The 20,874-nt window shown below is 41.4% G+C and overlaps 1 protein-coding gene across 1 annotated transcript in view; it reads right to left on the reverse strand.

The window, feature by feature from the left end:
* Positions 1 to 269: 269 nt before the first annotated feature.
* The window catches only part of AIG1 (androgen induced 1), a 122,115-nt gene continuing 101,510 nt past the window's right edge, over positions 270 to 20,874 (reverse strand). The window contains exons 4-6 of the mRNA XM_084283801.1: positions 13,746 to 13,861; positions 4,121 to 4,284; positions 270 to 940 (exon numbers count right to left, since the gene is read on the reverse strand). Coding sequence (XP_084139927.1) covers positions 903 to 940; positions 4,121 to 4,284; positions 13,746 to 13,861 — 318 coding nt within the window. The 3' untranslated portion in view covers positions 270 to 902. The remainder of the gene's footprint in view (positions 941 to 4,120; positions 4,285 to 13,745; positions 13,862 to 20,874) is intronic.

Consider the following 20,874-nt stretch of genomic DNA (forward strand, 5'->3'; position numbering starts at 1 on the left):
ATTTCTGATACAACAGGCATTTGCTTATGTGCCTTCCTGAAGTAAGGCTTAAATGTTCTCTCTCGTACTATGCTAATGGCTCAGCCCATATACTGAGAACTCACAACTTGAAAATGCAGAATCAGGTCTTGTATTGGGAAAATAAGAAGAAAAATCCTCACGTAGAAATAATATCCTCTACTGCTGACACTGGAAAACCTGAAAATAAATCATTCAAATGCCATCAATCCATCTAGAATTTCAAGAATCAGCATGAAGAAACATAAACCTGGGGGTAACTTGATCTTTATTTAGGCATATTTAAGAAAAGTTGCATCATATTCAGATAGTCTAGCACTGCAAATAAATTTTTACTGGATTGATAAAATTATTAACATCACTGATTTAAGGCAACTGTTACATGTTACATTAATATTTCAGTCAGATTGAATTCTTCTTCGGCTACATTCATGCAATTAACTGTAATATATTTTTACACTGTACTTTGAATATATAGGATTGTTTTGTTTCCCCATATTAGACCTATCTGGTTAAGCTTTTCTCAAACAATACAAAGAATGGACTTGTTCTTCTGGGTGGAAGTGGACAGCTTTAATGACTTCATGATTTAATGACTTATTTGATGCAAGAAATGCATATTGAGAATGCTGTGGAGATAAATTTACATCTTACTTGTGTGTATCACATGCAAGCATGGATAAATAGGAATGGAGGTTAAAACACAATTATTATTCTTAGCTAAAATCATTTTCCTTCATTAAAAAACCCCAAATATCCTTGCACTGAGCAGAGGGCCCACTAAACTGCCTGGTTTCCAGAAGATTCCTCTCCGTGCCAACCTCTGTTGGGGATGAGAAATCTTCCATGGAGCCACGAACAAGCCTCCATGTTGCATCTATTGTTCAGTCCATTTTTGTCTTCTCTTTTTCTTCTTCAATACCTGAAAACATATGGAGAACAGCTTTCAAAAATCTCAGAACGAACAAAAATGAAGAGTTTATTTAGAGAAGTTTCTTCTCGTGCATTAATCTTTCTCTTCCCTTTATTGCTGTTGTTTCTCCCCTCCTTGCTCGCATGCCCTTGCCTGTGTCACCTCACCTGCTGCGAATGAAAAGAGCATCTGCACACCTGATGGCAGTGGTTGTCCAGTAATGAACCGCGCAGCCCTCCCTCCCTCTGGACCGTTTTCAGATCAGCCGAGCCCCCTGCCGCACGCTCAGCCTTTGACTGCTGCAGGGGACTGGGAACACTCAGTTCCCTCGGCTCCTCTGCTTACCTAAGAGCAAATTGGAGTAGATGTTATTAGAGCTGAAGCTAAGCAGCCAGATTTATCTGAATGCAAGTTTTAAAAATTCTGCTTCAGAATTTAGTAACTTTAGCTCCCTCCCCCCCATTTCAACACTGGGTTTTTAACAATCTTCATACACATCTCCCTTTTTTGAGAGCACAAGAATGAAGAACCGGTTACTGCTGATAGGGTGCCTCTCTCCTTGCAGTGGCCATGTCTTTCAGCAATACCAGGAGGGCTGAGCTCCTTAGGGCTCCTTGAAGAACTGATCCTGGCTGCAGGACTTTTCTCTTGTCTATGCTGAGCAAAGTCTGGGCCAGGCAGCAGATTGTGTTTTTTCTGGCAATGAAAACATTCAGCTATTTCATATGCCTGTTCCTGGACAATGAATTACTATTGGTATCTGACAAAAGTATTGTTCTTCTGACTAAGCCCTCTCTGCCAAACATCTCAAATAAAAATATTTCTTTTGGAGATTTTTAGGCCTGCTGCATGTTGGAAAAGACAGACCTCTGAGGACTGAAGGCAAAAAAGAAGTAATTTTTGAGAACGTTGAGAGGAAAATCCAGTCACAAGTAAGATCACCTGCTAATGCAATCTATGCGTAGATGGCAGTTAAACCAAAAATCACTTTCAAAACACAGCTAATCAATTCCAGGATGGGAAACACTAAGAGCCATGTGCAGCTAGAAAGCACAACTGCAGAGTGGCCTTTGTTGAAAGAAGCAACAGGGAAAGAGACGGGTCTGCATGCTGCCAGCAGCACAAGTACAATGGCCCTGGGTGTCGCTGGCAAACCGATGAAGAGCCATAGTCACAGGTTTAACAACCAAAACAAGAGGCTGGGTCCAAAAGATTACAGTGGGTTTACAAGGCTGCTCCAGAGCCAATCTCGAGCCTTCTGCCTTTTGCTGTAAGGAACTTTTCCAATCATTTTAAATGAGCTGTTTTATTTGCCTTTTAAAAAGAGCCTCTTTCCTTTCTTCTGAATTGCTCTACTGCAGATGCATCAAATACTTTGGCAGGAATGCAGATACCCTCAAAACTGTGGACAGACACTGGCTTGTAGAAAGGGCAAATTTTTCCTTGCCTACCATGTTTGTGGTTTAACTTGGAAAAACTAACTGCAAATCATTTTGTCAGTAGTGAGGTTTTATTTAATGCATCTCCAGAGGAAAAGGAAAAAAAACCTCCGAACTCCAACAACCCCTTCTCACCCCAGAACTCTCATGGCAGGCTGCTTTAGTTTGAAACCTTACTAATCAAAAGCCCCTTTTAAAAGTACAGTTTTCAAATGATATTTTCTCAAATCTTGCACGGAGACAGATTGGCATTATTTTAAATTTCCGCTGTCATACACCTCAGGTTTGGTTTATGCAAAGTGTCTCAAGCATAGCAACACAGCAGGTGACTCATGGCATTATCTGCTTTGCAAGTGCTTGAGCCACAAGGGAGCGTGGATCAGTATTCTTTAACCAAATCAAGGAAATAACAGAGAGGATAACAAGGCCATGGTGAACCTGCTGGAAGAATGACCCGATTAACCTGAGCTGTTCTGGGGTGGAGGGCCACAAGAACCAAAGATTTTGTTAGGCGTACGGTGGAATAGCGAGGGAGATTTTCTGCCTTTTACTTATTCATGGACTTGGTGAGAATATGTGACTCTTCATCACGTTACTATGCTTCATACAGGACTTCACACAGCTCAAGTGTAAGTATTACGTGTGGCTGCCTTTTTTAGAAACTTCTTTCCTGAATTAACACAATTACAATAGACATGACTGTGACATCCAAGTGAGGCCTCAAAACCACACTTGAACACTACGACCAATGATTGCTGGTTCTAGGGTACAACCAAGGAAAGCACTTTGCACCTGCTTGCTAATGTGAGCAAATGTTAAGTAAAACTGATTTGAGCTCCTGGAATCAGGCTCTACATAGCACTAAAGGCCTTGTTAAATGAGAGTTGTGTGTGCAGTAAGCAACCATGTGAATTTACGTTGTATTAACAAGTGCACACTATGCTTCCCAAACGGGGATGCAGGCTGTTCATATGGTCACAATCCATTATGGGCCCAATTAATGTAATGACAGAATTCCCACTGAGCAAGTATTTCACTCCGTTTGTGACTTGCTCCTGAGGAGATTATGAATGTTGTTTGTTTATTTCATGCATTTTGACAAGTGAAAACCATCTTTCGTAGACTAAAGACATCTACTTTTAATCTTGTGTTCGTCTTATTCTCCCTCTTCCTTTACTCAGCATTGGCTGGCCTAGGCATGGTAGATGAATGTAGAGTATACAGAGTTATGTTTACCCTCCAATAATGTGATCTTTCATTCCTATTATTTGATCAATGTGAAAATATTAATTTTCCTTGAGTAAATTTATAAGCAGAAAACACCTTATCTGAGAATACTTATACATACCTTATATCTGAGAACACATTTTTTTATTTCTAACTCTAAGTTTAACATTAACAGCATTCCTACAAAATGATACTTTATTCTAGCTGCATTTAATGGGTTCATCAGCTAATAAGTGGGTTGTGAACCAAGTGGGTTGTAAACCTTTCAGGTAATTGCCAACAGCTCTTAAATTAGTATTAGAAGTTATATAAAAATACATAGCTCATTCATAGCTCTTCATGCTTTCCAGCAGCCACTCCATTCATTTGACTGCTTTTAAGAGCAAGTAAGCAAGAAGTTTCAATGGAACTTTTGTCATTTTCCTTTGTTTTAGCCTACTAAATATCTTTTTGACTTTCAGGGGAGCATCTTCAAGTCCTGACAGAGCATTTCATAAGCTAATATTCCTAAAACAATACTCACATTTTTGGGTATCCCAGATGTAGTTGTTCAGAACCTCTCCCATCAAGTAGAAAATGTTAATTATTACAGTAACAGCTGCGAAAAAGATTATTTTGACACCTGGGCTGAGGTGCTCAAGAAGCGGGTACACCCACACTCCTGTAACATGGTGAATCCAGCACACCCTGAAAAAGAACAAAAACACCAAGTACTGACTCTTACAGCCCTGTTTTTTAGAAATAGTTTGGCTTAGCTACTGTAACCTAAAAAGAAATCATTTGAAAAGACAGGGAGTCGCAACTAAATTCAGCTTCTTGGAGTGCCTGGATGATATACTTCGAGAACAGACATGAAAAATGATGAAACAAAGACTGATTTCCTGCATTGTTACAGCTTTGTTTTAAATTTAATATGAGCACTTGACCAATTTTCAGGTTTCGATGTAGGCAGGCATTTCCTTGCTGCCTTTATAATTACAAGGAATATACCCTCCTGTTTTATAGAGTAGCATGGAAAGAGCAGCACTCCCTCAGTTCCAAGCAAGTTCTTTTTCCAAGGGGTATTCCGTGTTCTTGAGGCTCTCCTGCACAGCCTGACTCTTGGCTTTCTGGAGCATCTTTGTTTTGTTTTGTATACATTTGTGTGTGTCTGCTGCTTTTCCTCTTCACACCTGGCAAGTGGCTCGGTTTCTGGATTTGCCAGAAACACATGGGTCAGCTTCTCTTTAAAACAACAACCTTTCAGCACCTGTGTTTTAGGCTGGTCCTCTTTTCCTTTCAGCTACCTGGTATAATTCAGATCTAATGATTTTTCTCTAGGTGGAACAAACATTAAAAAAAAAGAAGAAACCCTGTCATCAGTGAAGTTCTGCCGACTACACTCAATAAAGGAAAAGGAACGATGGTGACTCACTGGTGTCACAGAGATTTTTAGCATTCAGCCACAGCGGAGATCATCGGTACACTAACCCAAGAGACAGTGTGTCAGCTCTACTGCAATGCAGCCCAGAGAACCCCTCCAGGTACGTGGCTTCTCTGTGTGTGACTGCAATGGGCACCTGCACTCTCTGAAAGGAGAGCTCTTGCACTGAGATCTGAAACGGTGAAGTCAGAAGGGAGCAGACGGAGTCCATACATTCCAGTAGCTGGAACCTAAGAAAGGGAAATGCTGCCAAAACTCTTAGCAAACATCACAGAGACTAACTGGGAAAAGGCTCAGCAGAGACTAGACTGGGGCCTGTGAGCTGCTGGGCTCTCTGTAAGAATGTAGATCTTTTCCCCTCTGATCCTGCAATTTGAGAGAGAAGCATACAGCGAAGCACAGCTAGAGAGAAGACTAAGCAGTCACAGAGACAATTACTGATGGGGATTTCCATGTCCATATTATTTGCTTCATTTGCTGATACTTCTTTTTGTTTAAGGAAGACTTTTGATCACTACGTCAACAGTCACAGGCTCCCAAAGAGCAGAAACACAAAAGTCTACTCAAAAACACTGTAATAAATGCCTGTCACACAGGGAGTACAGCATCCTTGTTTAATGATTCTCCCTCACCCTGGAAATGTTCATGGTTGTCATAGCTTCCCTCCTCCTTAGCAAAGCTTTTATTACAGCCAAGCCTTCAGCAGTTGCACACTTCATGTAGGAATTTACATGTGTTGGTAAATTAATCTGCATGATCTAAATGCAGACTAAAAACACTTTCTCCAAAGGAGTTCACATATGGAAAATGATCTCTATACTTTACAGTTACTTTCCAAACTTTGTTCTGTACCAGAATTGACCTGACAAGATAAAGGTAACTGTGAAAAAATAAAGGGTTACTGTGTAATCCATGGTAACAGGGGATACCTTGTTCCGCTTGGTCAAGGAAAAGGATGGGATTGTTGGTAGAAGGGTATGGGGTGTCTTTTACTCTCAGGTTGGCTTAGGAGGAAGCGTCTATTATTGCCCAGCATTTTTTGGTTCATTTACTTTTGTTTTATGATCATTTTGTGAAAAACAAGCTCTGATGAACAAAAAAAAAAGAAAAAAGCCAGTGTCTCTTTTTCACTTTCCTCTGGCATGATGAAACTGTCCATCAGTACAAGGACCTTTACAGAAGGACTTTTCGAGGGATGTTCTAAATGGCACCTATGTACCCAAGTTCATGAACCAAGCAGAACTGACATTTACTAGAACGCATTTATGCTGGAAAGAAGAAATATTTTCTCAATCTGACCAATGAGTCACCGATGAGCTCACAAATGTCAGCTGTGTCTGGTTAGTTCAGAATCTTCGAGTACATTTTATGAACTCTGTCCTTCGCTGCCCAGAACGGTAGCCCGTTATTTGTCTGGTGATACCACTCGTGTGTTCAACCTGCCTGCTGTACATCTGTCCCCGGGGCTGTGACAACACAGGAGCTGGTGCTCTGAGGACAGGAGGTACCGAGTGCCGCTGAGGAGATGGCTGCCACCGACTCACCTGATCAGCCACCCGGATCTGCCCTGCTCACTGCGTTTTGATGGAGTGGCGTTAGCCTCCTCTCCACCGAGCACTGACACGCCGGTTGCTCCTGCGTTGCCTGCACCACAAATGGCAGCAGCAAGAGGATGATTGCTACCATGGAAACCTCACCTGATGGCCTTTCTTAGCAGGCTCGCTCCTGCTTGAATGCAAGCTAACTCAACGCTGCACAATAAAGAGCTGATCAACCAGAGGCATAAAGCCTCCATACAAGATTGCTGATTACTAATGTTAATGAATGCCTTTAACATTGCAATTCCAGTAGTCATTATTCCCGGCCAACCTCATTATTAGATGAGCACAGGGGAGCATGCATTAAGATTTACTTAGGAGTACAAGTCTAGATCCAATTTAAGACCCTGTTATTGAACAGGTATAAAGAAGTGGGTTGTTTAGATAAAAATATAGTGATGAGAAAAAGTTTAAGCTAAAACTGGGCTGATTACTTCTGAGAAGATAAAATTAACTTAGAACCTCCCTGTGTCTTGGTTCTGTGGCAGCCCATGTAGATGCAACCATGTGTTTTCAAAGATGAATATGCTACAGGTGATAGAGCTCATGCTTTTCAGGAATGGAGATATTCCCACATTGTATTCAAATTAAAATGTATGTTAAAAAAAGTGGTGATTTGGGGAAATTTTCAACCAGATGGTGTAGAAAACAGAAAAAGCTATTTGAAAACACACACTATTTCTTCTTTTTAAAATATCTGTCAAAAAGCTTGACTTTGTAGCTGTTTTTCACTTTTGGTATACAGTGGATGTTGTATATCTCACCTATCAAAGTAATGAGTCTTCCTGTTTGCCGTTTTTCCAGCAGTAAGTCTGCCTGAGAAGATGAAAATCATGCAGAGAGGATACACATACATTTCTTTGGCGACAGATTCTTTGTTGATGAAGAAAAGCAACTACTTCAAACAATTGTGGGAACCTTGTGTGAAATGTAGTCCTGGTACAAGCAAGCTCAGTAGGTGGATATCACGGTAGATGACCATGGCAACTGAAAGGTTTTGCAGTGGGAGCCAAGCTGCAGAAAGCAGTTGCTCCTTCATGATGGGTACATGGCTACATGAGTTTGAAAACTAAGTGTTTTAACCTCTGGAATGGTCCACCCTATCTTGCAGCGGAGTATCACTGAGCTCATGATATTAAAAAAAAATAGCATACAAGTTTGGAAGGATGTCGTGTTTCCATTTAACTCACTCATCTGTTCTGGGAAGTATCACGCAACTCTAGGAAGCTTCTGAATTCAGGAGACTGTACGAGCAGTAAGAATGTGCAAAATCATGCTTAAGTTCAAAGAGTACACGGTGTATAAACTATCAAGTCTGCAGGAACCAAGCATCCAGTTTTTGATGTGGATTATGGAAGAAAGCTTTCCTTACGGGCTGGTCATTCCAAAATGGCCTGCTGAATCTTCTTCTGAAGCATCCGATATTAGGAACAGTCACAGTCTTGATACGTGACCACTCTGATCCACTGCAGTAATTTCCTTCTGGTCACTTCTTTCAGCAGTGCAGAAGCAGATCCTCTCCCACACCTTCTGTGCTGTTCTGGTTTCCAGTGAGTGGCACAAGGGACAGCTGAGTCTCTGCCCCCAAACAGATCCCAAGCTAGTTCCCGTTGTGGCTACAATTTATGAAATGACAGAACGTGGGCACTTTCTACACTTTTATTTCATGATCTTTCCTAGCGTCACTCTCCTTTTCCACAGAAAGGGAGAACTTTACCCAGAACTATTAAATTGTGGAATGTCTCCCAGAGGAGGTGACGGGCTTACAGCAGCTGAGTCATTCAAAACTCGAACGAACAAATCATTTGTGGTTACAGACGAGGGACCAACCCTGTGCTTTCAGAGGCAAGAGCACAATGACCCACACTAAATCTGTTCTACTTTTGGTTTCTAATACTGACTGAAGTGATGTGAGGGACATGTTCATCAATCTTTATGACTTTTTCTTCCAAAAACATCGGGCAGCTTATTCTGCATCTCATCAGAACTGTTAGGTTCTCATCCATCCTAAGATATTGGGATCCTTACAATGCCAGCCAAGCAGGTGTAGGCCACCTACAGTAGGAATGCGTAATGTTTAGATATTTTACATACTAAAAAATAAATTCAATAAACAGCCATCAAGAAATAAAAGCACTAATTTCCTATTTTCCAATTTCTTATGCTGGATTCTTCTCCACTGATCTGACTGCTGCTGAACAATGCGAGAGTCATAGCACTGTCCTCCTGGTATGGAATGGCTGATGTAGTCAGAGGACAAATCCCAGAAAACTGCAGCTGCAAAAAATGTCACACAGTAATGTCATGCAGAACATAGTCAGCATGACACAGTGCTGTCATCCTTTGGGATGAACAAAGCTTAGCAGAAATTTTTGTTTACGTACAGGTAGCTAGAATGACAGAAACTCTGCAGGATTTGGAAGTCATCTATTTTGATAAATATTTAATTTTAAATATAGAAATGGTTGCTATGCTTTCTTGAGCTATATTTTAAGGAGCTACACAAGCAAGTGAGAATGTCTTATCTATGCATGTCATCTGTGATTGTACTGTTGCTTTGACTGAAACACTTGAGGATGTGGAGGTGGAGGGGAGCCAGAAAGTAACAGTCCATAATGGCCACGTCAGACTTAATGGGCTGAGGATCCGTGCAGACTTCTCTTGCTGAAAGCACTTCTGCTCTTCCACTCTTCTTCTGGGTCAGGCACAGGGGATGCTAATCTTCTCCTGGCCTATTTCTGCTGCTTCTACTTCTTCCTACTCTTTCCTGTTCTGAGTAGTCCTGGCTCCAACTCTTTTCTCCTCCTCTGCATTGTCGCATCTATCACCCACCTCTCTGTCAGCCTTCCACCCCAATTTCAAAGCCCGTCTCTCTCTTCCCCTCCAAGCTTTTCCCACTTCCTTGCACAATTTCAGGTTTCAAGCTGCTGACCTGTGAGCTGCACATTTCCTTACCCATGTTCTCTTCACCGGTGGTTCACCTCTTTCACTTGCCTCAAGGATTTTTCACTTGGTTTTCCCCAACCATTGATTCCTCTGATCCCTCCTGAATTTCTCTCCCCAGCGCTCACTTCCAAAAGCATTTATGGCCCTCTCCTGACATACAGACACACAACAGACCCTAGCACAGCCATGCTGTGTCTCCTGCTCCATCTGTATCTAGCACTTCCACACTCAGCCGCCTCAGAAATCCTTCTGGTTTCTGATCCTGCCTTCTTAATACATGTAAATATGGCTGCCAATTCTCACCAAGCTTCACCCTTTTGCTCTTCACCCTTCCCTTCTCAATTTCAAGGTTTACCCTAGCAGTCTGCATCCCTATCCTTTTGCCAACATCTGCTCTTTCTGATCTTCCTCTCCTTCTATGGAGAACCGCTAGTGGAAATCCTACAGCAAGGCTGACAGCAGCTATCTCAAATTCATTCCAAATTCTCGGAGCGTACATTCCTTTCTTAAATTCACTCGAGAAGAATTCAGCAAATTGCACCATCTAAATGCTTTCCCTCAGCACATCTACAGAACTCTCCTAAAGTCACTTAAAGTCAAACTTTATTTTCAAATGAAAGTTTAAAGGTACCTGAGTTATGGAAGTAGATTTATCAGCTTAATAGATTTATGAATCGAGTCCAAGCCTGGCACTTGTGGAGAGAACTTCCAGCAGATTTAAGATAGCAACGAGAGAGCAGATCAAGCCTTTTGCTCCCAAACACGTAGCCCTGCATGACTACAGCAGTGGAATCAGATTCTTAGGGTCTGATTGTCTGGCATCCTCAAGTACTCAAAAGCAGAGGGAACAAGAAAGCTATTTTAAATAAATGTATTCGTCTCGGTTTATTTTAGGGACATATTAGGCTCTGATATTAGTTGCCATGAGGTCATTCTTATTACAAGGAGCAACACATTTCTGGCTCTTTTCTGTTCCTTGACAACCAACTCCATGCTCCCATTGGCAGTATTTTCTGGTAGTACTGGCAAGCTCTTGGGTTTTCTTAGCACTGTCTAGATTTAACAATTCAATACAAATTGTGACCTTTTCAAGCCATGTTAAATAAAGCCAATTGGCCTTTCCCAACCTAACCCATGGCCTTGATCCTGAAAGTCCATGTATGGTGTGCAACAGGCAATGCAAATCTGTGAATGCTGCGCCTGAGCACAGTTCCTTAAGAGCAAGGCAGAGCTCTCCCTCCACAGGCAGTACATGAGCTAAGTGTGCCTACCAAATGCTCTCCTGATTGAAGAGAGAGAATGAAAACATAAATTTAAAAAAAATACATCATTTTTTTTTAATTCTTCAGTATGTTTCTCAAGTGGTTGAGTCACCATCCCTGGAGGTCTTTAAAAGACGTTTAGATGTTGAGCTTAGGGATATGGTTTAGTGGAGGACTGGTTAGTGTTAGGTCAGAGGTTGGACTCTATGATCTAGAGGTCTCTTCCAACCTAGAAATTCTGTGATTCTGTGATTCTGTGTGATTCTGTGATTCAAATTACGTCTCTGAAAAATGAATAGAGGATATCAAGTTATTTAGCTATATTCTTCTAACTTTGGTGATTCTATTCAGATTTTTTCCCACTTTCTCATTTATCAAATACATATAATAAAAGCTCCCTATTCCATCATCCCTTCCATATGTGAAAGATTCAGCCACATATGAAGCAAGTCAGAAGATCTTCTCTACCTGTAGTTGAAAAATGAATTAACAGAGCCTCAACTAAACAATACCCTCCTATGTGCTCCTTTAGAGTAAAAGTGAGACTTGATAAATCACGCAGCATGGTAAGAAGGTTTCAGATGAGGTGGGGAGACTTCAAAATTCACAGGTAAAAAACAGAACATCTGATTAGCAACGGCCTACATTTTATACACAATTCTGCTGAGGGAACAATGACATAGGGAGAAGGACTCTAATGCTCAAGCAGCAGATATCTGGCTTCAAGGTAAAAAAACAAAAACCAAAAACAACAAGAACTATGCACCAGCAGGGGACCCACAGACAACCAAAGATACAAAGGAAGGAAGTTCCAAAAGGCTGGATGTAACCAGGTCATTTGCAGGTGTCATCTCATCTTAATGCACTGTGCTAACCTTGAGGGGGCTAAAGTGTACAGGAGCAGTGAATCCTAATGATATCATTACAAATTCTCTAAGTGATCACAGACAGTACTTCAATGTGCTTACCTAGCAGTAGGAAGACAGTGAACCTTAGCTGTGAAAAGCACGCACCCTTGAGTAAGATGGATGAGAAAAATACACTTTTCATACTTCTATTCCTCATTCTGTGAACATTAAATACACTGTATTGATATAATTGTATCATGATTTACCCTGCAGCCTCAGCCAAATCTTGGATAGAGGCTTCAAAAACAGCTGCAGGCTGCAGATGCAGAACTTGCAGGTGATGGCATGGTACAGCCTGTGTGTCCCTCTTGCCTTCCCAAAGACTTCTTTTCATAAAAACGGATTGAGTAATGGACTGCAAGTGCAGATTTTAGCAGGGCTACCATTAGGTAGAATAAGCAATTGTCTCATATCATCTTCTGCAGAATCACAACTCAAAAGGTGAGTCACTTGAGAATAGACCTATCCTTAAACAGCAAAAGCAAAGGAAGATGACAGTAGCCTGTGACCGAATATCTGCCTAGAAGTTAATTTCTTAATGCAGAACCTTTTTCCTCTGCTTTATTTGTCCTACAATTTCCTTTTACATTGTACTTATAGCTGTAGGGTTCAGATGCACCGTAGTAGGCAGGATCAAGCCATATGAGAATCACACTGATACTGTAACAGCTTCTTAAAAGAATTTAAGACACCTCTGTTTTTATTTCATTTGCAGAACTAGATTGCTTCATTTTTTCTATTTCTATTGAACATTTTTCCATGTGTCTACTCAGATGATCATGAGGAAACTGTCACTGCCATACTAGGTCAGATCACGGGTACAGTAACTCTGCTATCTTGTGTCTAGGCAACTTCAGAGGAAGGTGGTAAATAAATAGCACAGTTACTTATTAGCATGTAAGTGTTAAAAGAAGTTCCTTTCTCCTGAAGAAATCATTATGTGTCTCTGTGCATAAGACTGTTCTTATCCTAAATTGAAAATATTAGTCTAGCTTAACAAGTATATGCATGCTTATAAAAGTAAGTGGCAGAATATGACTAGCATCCTGGGACACAGCATCCCACTTCAGCTGGATCACAGTCGTTTTACGATCACTTGATGTGCGTCGATGTACATGAATAATGGCTTCTCTTTCATTGGACCGAAGGGAAAAATAGCATGGCTGAAGCAGTATTAGAGTACTGCCTTGAGCCTGTGTTCCTCTCTCATTAGTTTGATCTCACTTGACTGGTGGTAAAAGCAGTATTATCCGTAGTTTTGGAAAACATCCTCTGAGCTGAAGGTTGTTGTGATGTGAGAAGAAGTAAACAGGAGGTCATGAAATGCTTGCAGAAGGGATAGAGGATATATGGTATCAAAGGAGCACTGTTAGCAAAACAAAGGCTTAGTGAAAAGTAAAATGCCAGAATGACCAAAGTAAATTAACTCCATCATATAAGTCAGGTGCTTGAATAGAAACTGCCCAAAGACAGAATTTAATGTTGCATAGAAAAGGTTATTGCTGTTTAGTTTTTCACAAACATTTGCATTTTTAAAAATAAACTCCAGAGTGTTTGGATTACTAGGTTATTCTGCAATCAATTTTACAGGAAGAATTTATGAACTAGTAAAGAAAAAAGACAGTGTTCTATCTTTTCTGTTGCCGCGTAAATAGTGATGCAGGAAATCATTTGCCTATTCTTGATTTTATTTGATAGAACAAAACCCCTAAGCAATAAAACGAAGGTCCAAGAAAAACATTTAGCCTGAAAAAAAAAGGTCGAAAAATGTACCCTTGGAAAGACCACTGCTTACATGGGATTGTTCAACAAATTCCTGTTGTGTGAGGTTTGGCATATACTTTCTAAAAATATAAGCATCTGGGGAAACCAGACAAAGCCCAGGTCTTGGACCAAACGAGGCATGCAGCGTGAATCTGTTAGCGATTATATCCATAATGAAATATGTGCCCAAATTTAGCAGTACAAAACCCCCAATACAATATGAAAACACAGCATGTACAGCCCTTACCATAAAATATAGCCAACAGCGAAGGTGCACACTGCAGCCAGTCCGCAGCTCCTGCTGGGATACTGATGATGTGTTGTTCTCATCTCGATTAATATAAAGGGCAAAACTGTTGTATGCTAAAAAAAATAAAACACAAAACAACAGGGGAAAAACAGGTGATACAAATGATTCTCACTGCATTTCCATGCTAGTTCTGCAACAAGAATCTTAATCACAAAAAAATAAAGACAGTTTCTGGATGGCTAGAAAGAAAAGGTAATATGACTCTATAAAGTAGATCAATAACCTGAATGCTTAATATTACCTCTATAACATTCAATCGTTTAAGAGAGCGGGGGGAAAACTGAGTGAGCAGAACATGCTTTTCATGTTGGCCAGAGATCCAAGGAGGACACTCAGTGAGTGAAAACAGGATGTGGCACGAGGGGACATGGATTCCGAGGGGACAGGGATCCCTGTCCTAGCTCAGCCCGCAATTGCTCTGTGATGTTTGCCACATCAGTTTGGTTATTTTGACCGTCCAAGTTAAGAGGCAATGTGTCTGATTTTCAGAAGCTCTAGGCACAAACAATGCCAAATGTATGAATATAAATGGAGGTATTTAATGCTTCTGAGAATCAGGTTTAAATGCATCTCAATCTGGGGACTTGAGAACAGGGGACATATTTTCAAATGATAGCCTCAATACCTTTGTTCCTTCATCTGCAAGGCAGGAACAATTACCTTCTTCAGAAAGGTGGTGTGAATCTTAATTTGTTAGTTATTGTGCAAAATGGTTTTAGATTCCCAAATGAAACATATGAAAGCCAAAGCTGTAAAAACCTTTTCAGCCACTTGTCTTTATTTAGCTGTGAAAGGCCTTATTTTGTCATTTTTCCATACGTGTTTTCCTACACTGTCCCTTCTGAGAAGGTCTGTTCATCCAATTAACGTCAGCAGAATGAAAAATTGCATCTAGCCTGCCCCCAGCACTTGATGTCTAGATCTCAGAGTGCTGGCAGGCATGAAAACCGAAGCACAAGCATGTCGTGAAATAAACCCCATCATTTCCGAATACACACCTCACCTAGAACCAGCATTACTGCACGCTCCAGAAACATGTTCTGCCTTGCCACCTCGGGCCCACATTATGTCTGGAAACGAAGGTTACGGTTTATGTTGGCCACAACCCACCATGAGATGTGCACATGTAGTACTTTGGGGTGATGGAGGGCCGAACTGGTACATTTGCAGTAGTTACGCTGTAGACCCTCACGAACATGAAGGCAAGACAGTCTTGGAATAGAAATATCCACACGTGCATAACAGGTTCCCATGAGAAGAAACAGCGGGGTACTGAGCCTTTAACAAATGTGGAGAAGGAAGAATTGTTTGAATGGGAAATGATAAGATAATGGAAAGGCTCTGGCTCACAGATGTAACATAATTTGAATTGGATAACTGCTCTGATTTTCAATACATCAGTAATTAATGACTGGCATTTGGAGAATGTCAGGTGGATAATACAGCAGTTAGGGGAGCTTTCAATATCTTCATCTTTTAACAACTTGTTCCGCCCCCATCCCTTTAAACAGTATAAAACAGCATCAAGGGAACGCATAGATGTTTTACACGCGTTCTGTAATAGAGGTGCCCACTGCTAGAGGAGAGGTCTATTAACTGCTCCGTACCTCCAGAGTCCATTAACAGGGACTGACAGCGATGCAAGCCCTGGAGGATCGCTTCTAAGTCTTACATCGGGGTGAAAAGGGTCTTTAGACAGAGATCAGTACCTCGCTGCACAGCCCCCAAAACCCTGTAGCTGGAGGCTGTGCAAATGTTCCCTGCCCTGGCTCCATAACCTCTTCAGAGGCACAAACAGAAGACGGCAAAGACTTTTAACTCCCAAACCCACCCTTGATATTTCTTGTATGACGTATTCTTGGGACACAGTCACTTAGTCTTAACTGCTTGTAACACACATGACAGTTGCAGAGCTTGGGAACCGTATTTCTCAGTTGAAGCATTTGCCACTTTGGATACTGCTTGTTGATGCACTCTTCACTGATAATAACAACTCAGTAGCTTGCCAATTAAAAAGTAGTTAAAATAATTTCAGTAACTGCTCTCTAATCCAGAACCCTTTTCTCCTTTCTTTTTTTCCTGTGGTTATATAATAAAATAGGTCATTATTTTCCTAAATTCTCCTTTCTGCTCTTTTCTAAAGGTAAGAGAAAAAAGAGGATAATGAGCTATAGCACTGAGGATTTTATGTACAACATCCTGTCAAAAAGCACAGTGCAATTAGAAGCAAAAGGAGAAAAAACAGACATGTATCTTTAATCTTAATCACTTAGAGCAAATGCAGGTGCTACCTGCAAACAGCACAGTTTTAAAAAGCCAAGGATGAACTTCAGCTTAAGACATTCTAGTGAAACCGCCACTTAAAAAAGCTACTGAAGATGCTTTACCCAAACTACAAAAAAGACAAAATTTCCCTTTCCTACACTTCCAGCCCCTTCAAAAACGTTAATTTAAAAAGCATAACCCTTTGTAAGCAGGGATACCTTCTGTCAAACAGACCTATCTCCAAAAACTCAAGCTATGAATACCAAATGTGAATCAGCCTGGCACCTGGATGAAGGCCTGGTAAAGGTGAGCGGGAGTCAAATGTGCTTGGAGTGAGATCTACTGGGAGCAGTACAGGTGCAGAAGGCCAGACAATTCATACCCTCTAACTTTTTTACCACCTGATTTTTGAATAAACTTGGGACAGCTGGAATCTGACACTTCGAAAATAATGTTGATGCTTCCTTGACCTGTTTATTAAAGGTCATGCAGTGCCCACCAAAGATGCCCAGTTGGTATCTCGGGGACTGACCCCATTGACTCACCATCAAGCTTGGTACAGGCCTGGGAAGGACAGCACATTTCTCACCCTGCTTGTCAAAGTATCTCTAGAGGCTTACTTAAGAGAAGGCTCAGGCTTGAGGAGGTTCAAAATGGTGAGGATGATTACTCACTGTAGAAGAAGCTGTCACTCTGCAACATTTAAAGTCTTAAAGAAAAGGGCAACTTATGGAACATAATGACTAGTATTGTGTATTATAACAGTAATAATCTATGCTATTACGAGTGAAAAATACTATATGGATAAGGCATTTTTATTACTACAGAAAGAAATGAAAAGGAAGGAGATTTGACAGATCTGCTAGCAAGTGCTGGTCTCCGCAGAGCAGCAAACTGCAATTTCCTCCCCATTTTGCATCCACCACTCAGTGCTGCTTCCTGAGGTTTGGTCACCTACAAGTGGGGAAGAAATTTGGCTTGCTGAACCTTCAACTGCTGGTAACGACACGTGAAGACAGACAGAGACCACCCTGACTCACAGTCCAGGTGGTATTTGCAGGAAGGATATCGTATGGACAGTTTGATCCAGGAAACTCTCCGAGACTGACTCCAAAGGAGCAGCCTCTGAGTGAAGCTCAAGTAGTGGACACTGCGAAAACCACCCTGAGGGCTGCAGGTGGTTAATTCCTTGAACCACTGCAACAACTTTCTGAGAGAAATTCTGCTTGAAAGACACAGTCTTCAAAAGGTATTTTTAAAACACACATCTCCCCTCACATGGCATATATGTGCCTAATGACATATTAGACTGGAAAAGCACATTATGAATAGGCAGCACATCTGAAATGTTGGCTTGACAAACTGAGGTTTGATGGAGGGCTGCACTTCTGCAACAGGTAGCTGGAAGAAGAGATTTTATGTAAATCAAGTACATTAGGAATGAGTTCTGTAATAGTCTTTAGGCAAATTAAATGCTTGCTCTTGAAAGCCTGATTGTATGTTTTATCTTCCAACTAGTAAGTGCTGCTTTTTTTAACACTGTTTTCATCAGTACCTTGACTAGCCTTTTGTCTTCCCCTAACTGTGCTCCAAAGGGAACTTTAAAGCTTTTTAGAAGGTGCTAAGTCAATGGCTTTGAGTATTAGTATCTTCTGTCCTTAGCACAACCTGTGGTGCTGCTATCTTCCCACTAAGCCACCCAGCCCTGATCTGCAGAGGTTGACCAGGATTACCTTTAAGACCAGGAGTGCAGTCTAAAAGAGCACCTGCCTCCTCAGATTCCCAGTTACGGTGCAGAAGCTTTCTTGGAAGCTTTCCTGGAGTAAGGAGCCTACATTTATGTGCTGATCTATATAATTTCTGCAGCCTGGGACCTGGAGGGCTGCTCCCACACCTGCTGGGGAAGCTGCCCAGTGCTGTGTCACCACCACACCAAAGGCTGCTGATGCTGCCATGAATCTGTCTGAGGCCCCTCCTTGGTGCCTTCTGCGCAAATGGCTGTGTGAACTGCTGCATCTGTTGGCTGCCTCCATTTTCTGTCTTCCTAAATTCCTCTCAAAAATCTAGTTTCCATCAGTAGGACGCCATCCTTCGCTTCTTTTTCCGAGCTCCCAACTCGATTATGCGTTGTTAAACAGCTGCTGCATGTCAGAGTGAGTGAAGCAACCTGTCTGCATCTCCTTCTTGCTGCTCAAGAGTTTGTGCAGCTCCCAAGATTAAAGACTTTACAGAAATGTTCAGCAAAATAACCTTGCCCATTCCTCTTCATTTAATATCACAACCAGTGTATTCTCCCTAGAAACCGATACTACTAGGCCTAAAATCTCTACAGTTGTAGTCAGCACCATTTGCAAAGTAATAACAGTAATAAAGCTGCATTTTCCGCATGTTCCTACTGGAGTAAAGTGGAGAACCAGATCAGAAACTGGTAAAACAAGGGGCATGATTGTGATTTACTTGTTGAGAAACTTCTGAGAAAGGAACAGCTGGCAAGAGTATTTATGTGTCATCTGAAGGATGATACCTTCCACCAAGGCAGCCTAATCCATAAAGAGAGCAGCAGGATATCAGAAGTGGGTGCATAATAAATTGGAATCCTTGAGTGAGTCTGAACCCTTCTGAGACTGAAAGTGCTGGTAGCACTTTTCCTTTTACAAATGAGAAATTATGACTATTAACTGAGACACACTGATGCACAGGATGCACTCCAAGGCAGCCACAGACAGCTCATTAATTATTATTGTAGGTTGGAGAGAGGAAGAAGTATTCCATGATCTGAACAAAGACTAATACCATACAACGCCACAAAACACACAAGAGCCAGAGACAACCATTTGCAATCAATATGAATGTAGAGTCCTTTGAAAAGAAAATTAACACTTCCTCCTTAATGCTAGCCCCTCTTTTCCTCTTTTCTGTACATACATTCAGTGGACATGGTGTATCTTATGTAATCAGAATTGTATCCTTTTCTCCACACATACCTAAAGTTGACGGGTTTGTTCTCCTTGTTCCTGACATATGCAGTATACACTATATACTGAAACAGCATCGTCAGTCTGCTCTCACCCCTGTGACTGCATTAGTGTCAGGGAAGGTTATATATAGGTGCTTATCTATAGAATTTCCACAGTGCCAATCACTGAGGCACTTCAGCACCTCAGAAGCTTCACTAAACATACCCTTGCAGCAGTCCTGCTCTGTAGGGGCAGGATGTCCTATCCCCATTTTGCAGAATGGGAAGACAGAGATGGAAGGCCTTACTCAAGGTCATGTAGGGTAGCTACGGAGGAATGGAGGATCGCATCTCTGTTCCTGTGCATGGTATCGGCCTAGGAAGAGCAAGCATGTACAGAGAAGTAATGGAAATCTGTAAGGTAAGAAAGTGCCTCTACTCAGTCAAGTTTATATCTCTGAGACGTCTTGGCCCTTTTTGGCGTCTCTCAGTGAGATCACCTCTTTCACTGTCTTGGTTCCTCTCTGCATTTGGACGTTTCTCAGCTGTTTCCCTCTGAGCTGTCCCTCTCCCATCAGTTCCTGTCCTACTGGTCCAAGAGACCCCCTCTGTGCCTTCCTCACCCCAATTCAGTAACTCCTGGGGTGATGCCTCCTCACTTCTGTCTTGGCCTCTTTGAGTTACTGCAGGTCCTTCCTGCACATCAATCCGTATGTTTGGCAGGTGCAGATGATGCCTTAATGTAAGACACAACAAAATCTTGGTCTCCTGGACTTGAAACAAGATGGTGGCAGGGACAGAATGGGATAGGATGTGGCCCATCTGGAATAGCAAAATTAGGTAATACCAGTGCCATGATGCCAACTGAAACAGCACTGTCATGCTACATGTTTAATTTTCTTCACCTCTGTACAATTTGGTATGACTGCTTTTAATACACGTCACATATCTGGGTATCATGAAACACATGCAAAACACAATGTCATGTAAGTCACCTCTCCCTCTCTGCTGGAATCCCTTAGCCAGACTTTCTGTTCCTTCAAGGACGTGCCCAAACTCCCCCCATCAGCTCCCAACAGTGTGCCCTGCATTACTGGTAGGAGACTTTTAAAGTACGAGGGCAACCAACAAAGCTCAGCTGCTGTTCAATCAGCCACACCTCAGCAAACTCTTGTGAGGTCCAGTTTACTTTCAACCTCAAGTCCTTATTTTTGCCACAAAATCGTTAGAAAATGTGCCAGTAAGGACTGGAACATACATACACACATGCATGTCCTGTGCAAGGATCACTCACTCGTTAATCAAAATATTAGGCAAAGTATTTTTCTATATATTTTATTCAGCCTATTTGCCTCTTACCGGTTAAACCATTTGTCCTAGAACTTCCTAACCTGCCATTTTCAAAAAGGTTTATCCAGGCAAAGAAATATTTTCTCGTGTCTTACAATTATCCTTAAAATCAATGTTTATAGATATATATGGACAGACTTACGTGTACAACAGATTTAATTTACATGAATGATTGCCGGGTGTTTATGCAGGTCATGATGAAGAAGTGCTAGTAAATTCATTGAGCCTCATGTATTCCTAGCACAAATGTCGCTACAGAAAGCTTGCAGATGTATTTTAGCAATGGTTTAAAGCAATTCTACTCATATGGAAAATAGTATTCCTCTCCTTGAAAAGCCAGTTCCTTCCATATCATGAGGCCAATTACACAGGCCTCAAAAGGAGAAAATAATTTGTATGAATATGCTTTCTAAAGCTCTTTTAACTGATTTGAAAAGTTTATCTATACATAAAATGTGCCGTGTTAGATTTTAGTGTCTGGCATTCTTCCATGGC

Source organism: Netta rufina, assembly GCF_964035555.1.
Source record: "Netta rufina genome assembly, chromosome: 3".
In the NCBI taxonomy this organism is placed as follows: domain Eukaryota; kingdom Metazoa; phylum Chordata; class Aves; order Anseriformes; family Anatidae; genus Netta; species Netta rufina.